The sequence below is a fragment of the Cryptomeria japonica genome, chromosome 4 (genome assembly GCF_030272615.1).
Source record: "Cryptomeria japonica chromosome 4, Sugi_1.0, whole genome shotgun sequence".
Classification (NCBI taxonomy): domain Eukaryota; kingdom Viridiplantae; phylum Streptophyta; class Pinopsida; order Cupressales; family Cupressaceae; genus Cryptomeria; species Cryptomeria japonica.
The window spans coordinates 609,822,269-609,832,672 of record NC_081408.1 but is presented as its reverse complement, the minus strand read 5'-3'; the positions used below and the strand labels follow the sequence as shown (position 1 = coordinate 609,832,672).

Genomic DNA, 10,404 nt, shown 5'->3' with positions numbered 1-10,404 from the left:
TAATTGTGGTAGATGGCTTGGGTATGAGAATTGGTAAGAAATGAATTGGGAGTATGGAACATAAGATTGGGTAGCACCATATGTTTCTCTCTTGGTTTTAGTTTTCATGGTATACCACCAATGTAATAACCCACTTATCTTAACCCAAAATTTCAACTGATTTTTTTTTTGATATATAAATTATAGTTTCTTATTCTTAATTGTGTTTGATTCAATCACATACTTAGGTACATCTATCCAAATGTGATAGGTATCCATCCAACCGGGATGGGAATCTAACCATACGGGTTAGGCATCTATCCATACGGGACTAGGCATCTAACCATACTGGTTAGGCATCTAACCATATGTGTTAGGCATCTATCCATATGGGATGGGAAGTTTCATCTATTCAATTCGGGATAGGCATCTATTCATAAGAATAGGATATGCTCTGGCCAGAGACTTTGGACTCATCGAGACCATCTGGGTCCTGAGCCACTCTCTAAAGACTACACTCCCCTACTAGGAATGCACCGAGGTTGCCGTATTTAGGAGTAATATAAGAAAATAATTAAACAAGCTTGAGTTCCACCTCAGAATTTGGCCTAAAGCCTCGGGAAGTCAGGCGAATCCATACGGGATTCCTTCTGAGTATGCATTGAATTAATTTTAATCTTTCACTTAGAATTATCTATACCCTTTGATTGAAAGACCAAGGAGATTTAAATCCAATATCTCATCCTTATCCAAATCCTAATCCCCAATCCTAAATGCCTGAGTGCAAGGGACAACTCCATCCCTAGACTGCCTACATACCCGTTTCGGCCCGGGATCAAGGTGTAAAGTATGTAGTTATGGTTTCTAACTATGGTTTGATGTAAACTTTTTGGTTTTCAAATAAGGCTTCTCCACTTCCCAATTAATATTGATGTTCTAACAAAATAGATTATATGAAGCTTAACTATGAAATTCATCCCTACATTTAAATGTAACTCCTCCCTTTTACTAGTCTTATATTTCCTTAAAGTTAGAAGATAAATTTGACTAGTATTAGATTTGACTATTCTAAATGCCTTGTTTATTCAAATATTCAACCTACTTCTACTAAGAGATTAATATTCAAGATGAGAAGGGCCATTATATCTAGCTTCTTATAACTTGTATGATAACAATAAATGAGTAACTTGCGAAAGAATCAATGTAAAGCTTGCGTGAAAATATTGAATATGTTTTTTATTGCATAATAATAATGTAACTTAAAGATTAAACAATGTTCATTTCTTTAATGAGGATAATTTAACTAAATATAGAGAAGTTGAATCTAGGCATGATTACTTGGAAAGGAGGTCCTTTAGGACATTAGACAATTTTTGGTCAATAAATTAACTTAAATTTTCTAATCATAACAATAATGATTTAAAAGAAAATACCCACTACGTAACCTAATAAATTGATCCTAAGTTATAAGTTCAACTATAATTAGATAAATTTACCAACCAAGAAAATTTGACATTAATTTAACAATAATCCCAATCTATTAATTTAGATGTAAATTAATCCATGAATGTTAACTTACCAAACTGGAGTATTAATGAAATCAATCTATAAATTACCAACTAAAATTTAAATTGAAATAATTTATTTTTTTAAAAATTAATTTACAAATATTAAATTTATCAATTAGGATCTAATTTAAATAGATATTCAATATCAATTTTATCAATATAAAATTTAGATCTACAATTATTAACCTCAGTAATCTAAAAATTATATTTTAAAATAAACAAAAGTATTTACTTATGTTATTCTATTCCTAAAAATCAGATTTTTTTTTCTTTTCTCTTTGAAAAAGAATACAGATTTAAATGAGATTTGCATATTTGAAAGAAAACTTCTATCAAGATCTTTTCCTACATGTAGATCTATATTCTCAAAAAAAAAAGAGAAGGATAAGAAAGAAGATTTCTCTTATTTGACTATTCTATCAAAATAGCTAAGGGGTAATTTCTTTTGTTAGGGATGATTTCATACAATAAAATCTAAAAGAGATAAAAGACATTTCCTTTTGAAAATTACAAGATTTCATACAAGCAAGAGAAAATGGAAGAGAGGGGGACTTGGCTTGGACGAAGCACTTGTTGTTGAATCTTCCAATCTCCCAGCCAACCTTCTTCAATCCTCCCTTGTAGCTTGATAAAAAATGTTCAAAACAAACTTGGAAATCCTACCATGAAATGTGGCTTCATAATACTGCTACTACTACTACCAAGAATTTTCAAGAACTTCAGAAATTTACTTTTTCCATTCACCACAATGAACTCCCCTTTTTCAAAAATCTAGAATTCAATATATAGGAAAAGAGAGCCATTTCCCACTACAAAAGAATTAAATGATTTCCATATTATTTCTCCCAAAATAATTCCATGTAAAATTAATTATTGACAAAGTAGTGGTTACATGTGAGAAATAAAATTTGAAAAGTCTCTTCTAGAAACTTTCCTTTTTCTCCTACGACATGTGCTAAATTAATATATCGAGTAAATAGATAAATTCAAATTAAATTATGACCTCATGTGTGTGTCTCCACCTTTTATTTAAAAATAATTCTAACCTCATTCAATTTGTCAATTTCTATTTATCATTTCTAAACTAACATTACTCATGAAATTCATAATAATAATAATCATAGCTGTAGTAGTAGTGATAATAATGATAATAATATTAATAAAAATAGCAAGTCATATCAAGGTCCAAAAAGAGGGTTATGACAACCAATCTCTCTCAAGTTTATAGGGGATCTATTGTAATAGTTTCTCCATTGAATGCTAATTGATTATATTATATATGGGGTATACTTGCTTCATATAGAGGCCTTTGTTGGTAGTGATTATTATGATATGACATGCAACCTTGACCAAACAACTATTGATTGTATGGATGGTTTTTGGGTCAATTATTATTTATATAGAAAGGTACCTACACATTATGTTGAGTTGTTTTGAGAGCAATAACCTTATTTGACATAGTATATGTTGGTGTGATTAGGGTATTTAATCTAAATACTTTCCTCTCAGGTCCCATTCACTATAATTTACTTAGGTAACTCTTAGGGAATTACCATTTTATGTCTCAATTCATAAGATTAAGAAATGTGTTATAATCTTATGCCATCCTATGTCTCACCTTGGAAAATTATATAAACCAAGGCTTTCAATATAATTCAATCTATTATATTGAATCATATTCGTGTACACTTATTGTGCATTTACATCCTTTGATATAATAGAATCACTCTCTTGTGTTTGGCCTCTCTTATGATTTCATTAAATGTCCTATATCTTTGTGGCTATCCCTATAGCCAAATATTGCATCGTATAGAGCATTCTATAACAAATCTTACATGTGAAAGGAAGTAGGGTACATAGAAAACCTCCTCACACTAATATTATGAGAAGAGTGTTGTGAAAAATTTAATATTTAATAACTCTATAAAGAAAAAATATTAAAACAAAAAAATAACAATACATTCCATAACACAAGTGTACATGGGGAAAAACCTTTTAGGAGAAAAAACCCACATTCGAAAGCAACTCAATGTATTATTCAATAAATCATAATTATAATAAACATATAGAGAAATCCTTTGTGGAAGTATCACCAAGAAGAGGTGTAAAGAGATTATTATAGCTTAATTACCTCTATTCGAAGCACCTAAAATATAGGAGATACAAAACCTAAAACCTTCAAATTGTAATTAGAAACCCATGAACTAAAACCACCCAAATTGGTACCCAAATTCTCTCCCAATAAAAGATACCCAATGGTATGTCATAGTACACATCATAAATTTATTAATGGGTCTAACTTCCCTTTACATCTATTTTATGGATCTAATTTTTTTTTAATATTTCCTACCCAAACTTTTGAAGGCCATATATTTGGATTTGGTAGGTTTATTGGGCCCATGTTTATTTTTAAATTGAATCAAGAGATATGCAATGTGCATCACCATAAGTAGTGTTATGCAAACAAGACCTTTTTTTTTTGGCAAAAAAAAACTTGCCTATAACCCAAAAACTGATTTTTTTATTTAACATCCAAAAATACACATTGTGTAATCTTAACATTAAGAACATGGTTGAGACACCTTCCCTAAAATATAGTATCAAATATTGCAATATTTATCCTTATTAGAATTATTGAGAGATATAGGCTCTAGATCTTAGTCTCTCTTGAAAAATGTGAGTATGCTATTCTCTTACATAATATAATGACCTAGAGAATTAGAAAAAATAATTTAAATACTAAATTTTGAGGGTTCTTCTTTCTAGATTTGTATTGCAAACTTATTTTAAAACGTGTTGGTACAAATCTAATCTCACAATTGATTTAAAAGTGCCATATAAATTCATCATTTAAAGCATTATTTCCTAACACTAAGAGAAAACTAGTTAGATGAAATAACTCAATCACACCAACACAGACTATGTCCTATATGGCTATTGCTCTCAGATAAAGTCAACATAATGTATAATACCTCCCTATATAAATAATAAATGTCTAGAAAACTATCCATATAATTGAAAGTAGCTTGGTCAAGGTTACATGCCCTTTCATATAATAATAAAAAATACCAACAAAGGCCTCCATGTTAAGCAAGTATACCTGATATGCAATATAATCAATTAATATCAATAGATAAACTATTGCAATATATACCAGGCTATAAACTTGAGAGAGATTCATGGTATCCCAAAATAAAATCAAGAGAGAAACATATGGTTCTACCCATACCTTATGTTCCATACTCCCAATTCATTGTTTACCAATTGTCATACCCTATCGATCCACCATAATGAATAGAGTGTAATTGCTAGTTAGAATAGTCAACAATTTGATGCACAAAAATATTGAAAGAAAATCAACAACTAGGAATAAACATTCATAACTTGATAAGATTATAAATATTATTCTCAATGTGAAATCCTTCCAACTTTAGAAGGGTAGAATCTTATATTTGATTATCAGACAAGAGAGAAATGGAAGGTGATAGAAGAACAATCTCAACCTAGGACCTTTCTTCATATAATATAAAAGGAAAATGAAGCACTAGTGTTCATTTCTCCAAGATAGTCATTTGTGATTAAGGATGGGTCATCCTTTCCTAAGCACCATGATGAAGTGCATACTATCAATGAGGTACCATATGCATAGTGGTTATCAATTGATGTTGCTTGGGGTGAAACTAATTAGATGTTCAAAGAACCTAGAGCCAATAATTATCTCATTCATGAGGAGTATCTTAATATTTGAGATCATAAGGAAGCAAGTGAATTGTACCTACTACAGAATAGGTATTGGTTATGGCATCTAATTTTTGTCTCCTCAAGAAGAAAAGTATTAGGCATTCTTGTAGCTCTAATTATATTATACCTACAGCATTTTGGAGTATGAGGCAATAGAGCAAGGATTTCAATTTTTAGAAATAAGAACATCAAGATAATTCATATATATGATGAGTTAGAACTATTAGTTAGATAGGTTAGATCTTTATATGTGCCCCAAAACTATCTCATTAAAGAACACAAACCCCATGAATGGGATCTCTTTGTAAACTATGATTCTACCAACATATAGGTAGTGTCTAGGAGGAAGAATGTTGAAAAAAAAAGAATGACACTTCTTGGCTCCCAATTGTAACATGCTATGGACTTGCTAAGAAATAAAGATGGGACAAGGTTGATAATAAAACCAATAGTAACTAATAACCAAATCCACTGGGTGATGTTTTAAAATTGTCTTTATATTATGGACTTCCTCCAAAATATTAATAGCTTTGTAGAAGAGGTCACCTCTAAAATTGAAGAATCCTATTAGGATCAAATAATGCAACTAAAAGGAAAAAAGTTATCTAGAGGTATGGTGAATATTCAAGGAATTTTCAGCCCTAATGGCTCATGTAGAGAAAAGAAAAATATTATAGCCAGCATGTAGGAATATAAAAATATATAAATTTCGTTTAGGGAAGTATTATCAAGATATAAAAAGTCTATAGATGATAAGAGGAATGCTCAAATTCACATATATAATAATTATGATTAGGTCATGGCATACGACTATGAAGGCTTGAAAGAATACAATAAATATTTACTATAGAACATAAGTGAGACTCGACTAGAAATCAACCTAGTTAGGTTAAAGCACAGATTGGTGAATCCAAATACTTTATTGATTTAAAGTGGTTCAAAATGGTGAGATTAAAAATCACTCACTTGACCAACCACTCAACATGGTTATTATATCTTGTCCCTATAAGGAAAAAGATTTGAGATATTAGACCAAGTATAGATTTTAGAAACTTGAATAGGGAATCTCTCAAGGATCACTACTCACTACCATCCATGGACCAAATAATGTAAATAGTGGTTGGTTTAGACATATTTTTCATGTTATATGATTTTTCTAGTTTCAATTAGGTACCAACAAGAGAGGAAGATTAACACAATGTAATTTACCACAAGATGGGAAATTTATGCATATCAATAAGTGCTTTTAGATTTATCCAATATTAGTGCTTCCATTAATTGGATTCAAGAAATTAATCAATAAAATCATCCTGACATATATAATTATGTTCTCCAAACATAAAGAAGATGACTTCCATTAATTAGAGAAAACATTTGAAAAATGTTAAAGATGATTGAGACTTTAACCAATCCCAAGAAATGTATATTTGGAGTGCCTTAAGGGAAATTATTGGAAAATTTGGTTTCAAAAGATGCCATTACCATAGACTCAAAAACATCTGAATCATAAAAAGGTTTACACTCTTTGTCTGCTATCTGTCAGTTGCACTTTAGACATATTGTTAATTCATAAGAATTATACTTTCTATTGATTAAACAAATTGTACAATCATAATTTAAAAAAAAAAGACATTTCAATTATAAAAATATTATAAAATAATTTGATATTATATTAAATTCCTTTTAAATACTCCAAAATATAAATATTTCTAAAATAATTATTTTCTTTAATAGTAAAGATTTTTTATAACTTTCACATTAAAAATATCAATTGCACTATTTTGTATATAAACCAACTACAAACACTTCACGATGAGTTTCACTTGTAATCACTTTAAACAGCTCTTCTAGTGGCCTGAAAAAGCCGATTATTCGTCGGCACAGGGTAAACTCTGCGGACACTGTTATGATAAAAAACCCTCCCCTGATGGACTCCAGAATTCCTAAACCGAGTGCCTTATACAACATCACAAATATGACAATAATGGTAGTGGGGGCGAAGTAATACATTGAACAATAGAAGAAAGCTGCCAACTTATAATAGTCATGCCTTAGCTGTACAAAGATGCCCCAGGTAATTAATGAAAGCATCAACAGGCGAGCGGTAAAATGAATGCGCATACACCAACTACGAAGCCCCGATGGCGTCGGAGAAAGGTTGCGTATGCTAAAAGAACTGCTGCTACAATAGAAGTGCAAAATGCCAGCCAATCCCATATTACAAAAGCTTCGAAAGCACGGCGAGATAAACGGGTGGAGAGGGACCTGTTATACTTCTCATGGGGTGGCAGGGTGAACGCTGCCTGAAATGTGACTGTTGCAATCAATATGGCGCATACTGAAAGACAGTTAATTGTTGTCGAATATTTTTCCTCACTTGGAAATGGCTTTGATGTTTTTTTTCTCTGGTCTACCGCTTCCACTCCCTCGATGGCATTCTTCCTGCGGAGGATTCTTCGAATCTGCAGCAACCTCAATGAGTTTTTTTAATCATATGGCTTTAAAGGCTTATGTGAATTCCATATTAAACTATACTGAAAGCAAATTAACTGGCAAGGGAAGTTAAGGCTTACGCACTGCAAAGTAGGGAGACAATGGTTCTTCATTGTACTTTTGATTTGCTATGTCGAGCGCAGTGTATCCATTCTTGTCAGCGATATTAATTACTCTTGCGAAACGCACCAAAGATTTCACGACACCCGCTGGAGCATTTTCAACGGCACAGTGGAGAGCAGTCTTACCGCTTTCATCTCTTATTTCAACACAGTCTTCTGCAAACCTGAGTATGCAATTCACAACGTCCGCATGTCCACGTTGTGCTGCTAAGTGAAGTGCAGTCTGTTGTTTGAGTTTATCCTGTTTAAATGAAGAAGAAGTATCACACTGTAGCAGCTTCTCAACAGTACTCTTCCTACACCCACGTAACGCAGCAACATGCAATGGCGTGTTCCCCAAAAAGTAATCCGCTATTTTGCAAAGCTCAGGGGCTTTTTCTATAAGTTCCGCAGCTACCTCTGCACGAAAGAATACAGACAAAGGTGGATGAGAGAGAATTGTTGAAACGAGATAGGCATCTGCAAACAAAAAGCACAAATGGCCTTTTTTAGGTTGCATTGAATAGTACCATCTTTCTTAAAGAACAAGGCGTGGTGCAAACATGTCTGGCCGTCGAATCTTGCGTAGTGGCGAGGATCTGTGTTTGGCAACAACATTTTGAGTGCATAGGCGGATGCTGTGAAGAGGGGAGACTCGCCTTTGTTGTTGCTGATGCCTGCGAGCTCTGCATCAACTGTGATTAACATTTTCACGATTTGGGCATTATCTCCTCCTTTCAGAGCCTCGTGCAAAGCGCTGTTCTCCTCTTCACTCTGAGCTCTCAAGAAACTATGTCGTTGCTCTTCGTTCGTTGCTTCTTCATCTGGTTTTTTCATGAGTTGAAGAAGCTTTTCCACGAAGTCCCTACGACCATGGAATGCAGATATATGTAAAACAGTGTCTCCTCTTTGGGAAACCTGGGCGAGAATATCAACATTCTTCTTCTGCTTGTGCATCATCTCCTCCAGTGCTGCAACGTCTCCAGACGCAGCTGCTTTGTACAGCGTTGTGGTCATTCTTTCCATTCTCTCAGTGAAAACTGATGGACTTTCTCTCATTTGAAAATAATTTGTATACCATAAACGTCTCGATTCTCATTTATTGTTATAGGACCACTAAGTAATGGGAATAGAGACAGTTGCGTTCTGGGTGCAAATTCAAAGAACGTCCATTCAAATGATTCATTGTATCGCATAAAACAAAATAAATGGATTTATTCACCACATATTCAATCGTTCACACATACAATGACAAAATAAATGGATTTATTCAGGCAATATATCATTACTTAGTTTCAAAAGAGTGGAGAAAAGGGCATGTGATCGTGTCCGTAGGGTCGGGTACCTAGTGCTTACTGGCTGTTAAAACGTAACTCTCAGCGTAAATTTTTAAGAGATGTAGATCACGACAGAATAGTCAAAATTGATTGCGTCTTTAGGGGTTCGACATTAACTTTGTCCCGATTTCACAGCGTATTTCACGGGTTAGTATTCATTGACTATTGAATATTACGAACACTTAAGTGACAGTCATGATGAAGCATGCGTGGTTATCTGATTACAATTGGCATGAGCTTTACGTCGAGAGTATAATACCATGAAATCTTAAAACAATATAAGTGCAGATTTCAGATTACAATAAGAATGAAATCATTACTCTTCAAGAATATCGAGTACATGTTCTTATTTAATAAGATTCATAGTTGTGAGAAGAATCATAATGATCCTTAGCAAAAGCTGGCAACTGAAACTTTTTTTTCTTTTTCTTTTATTTGTACAGGATAAAAATATTAGATCATGTTTTTTTTCAATAGTAATGGTAGTTTTATTTTTTATATTGTTATTTTATGTATTTTAGATTAGAGTATCAATAATTTTAAATTATATGTCTAAATTTTATTAAATTTAAACATGCTAAAATAAAAATGTGAGTATCTATATAGATAATAAAAAATATTTCTTATGCAAGTAGAATATTTTGTTCTTTTGAGTGCATCCAAGTTGCCATTAGGGTTTGGAGAGTCATGGAACCTATGAGGTGGTCCAAATGTGTTGTGAGTAATCTCTAAGGGTGATGATTATATCGGTTTTCATGTTCATGCCTATAGGAAGTTGATCGCTACACCTAGGATCGATGAGAAAGCCTAGTATGCCGAGAGAAGTCTTGTAAGGTTTAAAACCCTATTCATTTTTGCCTAAGACATCCCAAGCCTTCCTCAGTGATTGGTTGGCATCTAGGGACTTCATTTCTTTACTTGTGCATTGTCACATTATGGTAGGATATCGTATGGTTGTAGTTGAGCTAGTACACTTCTACATGTAGCAGTGGAGCTCTGTCTTGAGTTGGTTGGCCTTGTGTGATGTGAATAAGAGGTTGATGAATCCCTCATCCCATCCTAATGCTAGTTATGAAAGCATGCGATTGTGGTATGTGTCGATTACCATCAACGAGTCTCCTTCCTCTCTCTTTTCTAGCATTCATCATAGCAAGTGGTTCCCTTGGTAGTCTTCCAATGTCGTCA

At 32.9% G+C, this 10,404-nt stretch overlaps 1 protein-coding gene across 1 annotated transcript; it reads right to left on the bottom strand.

Annotated features, from left to right (window-relative positions):
* Nucleotides 1-7,064: 7,064 nt before the first annotated feature.
* Nucleotides 7,065-8,899, bottom strand: LOC131032174 (ankyrin repeat-containing protein ITN1-like). Its single transcript, XM_059219317.1, has 4 exons — nt 8,446-8,899; nt 7,866-8,362; nt 7,412-7,750; nt 7,065-7,343 (listed from the first exon to the last, which is right to left on the bottom strand). The coding sequence occupies exons 1-4, from the start codon at nt 8,897-8,899 to the stop codon at nt 7,065-7,067; spliced, it is 1,569 nt and encodes a 522-aa protein (XP_059075300.1).
* Between the last annotated feature and the right edge of the window lie 1,505 nt (nt 8,900-10,404).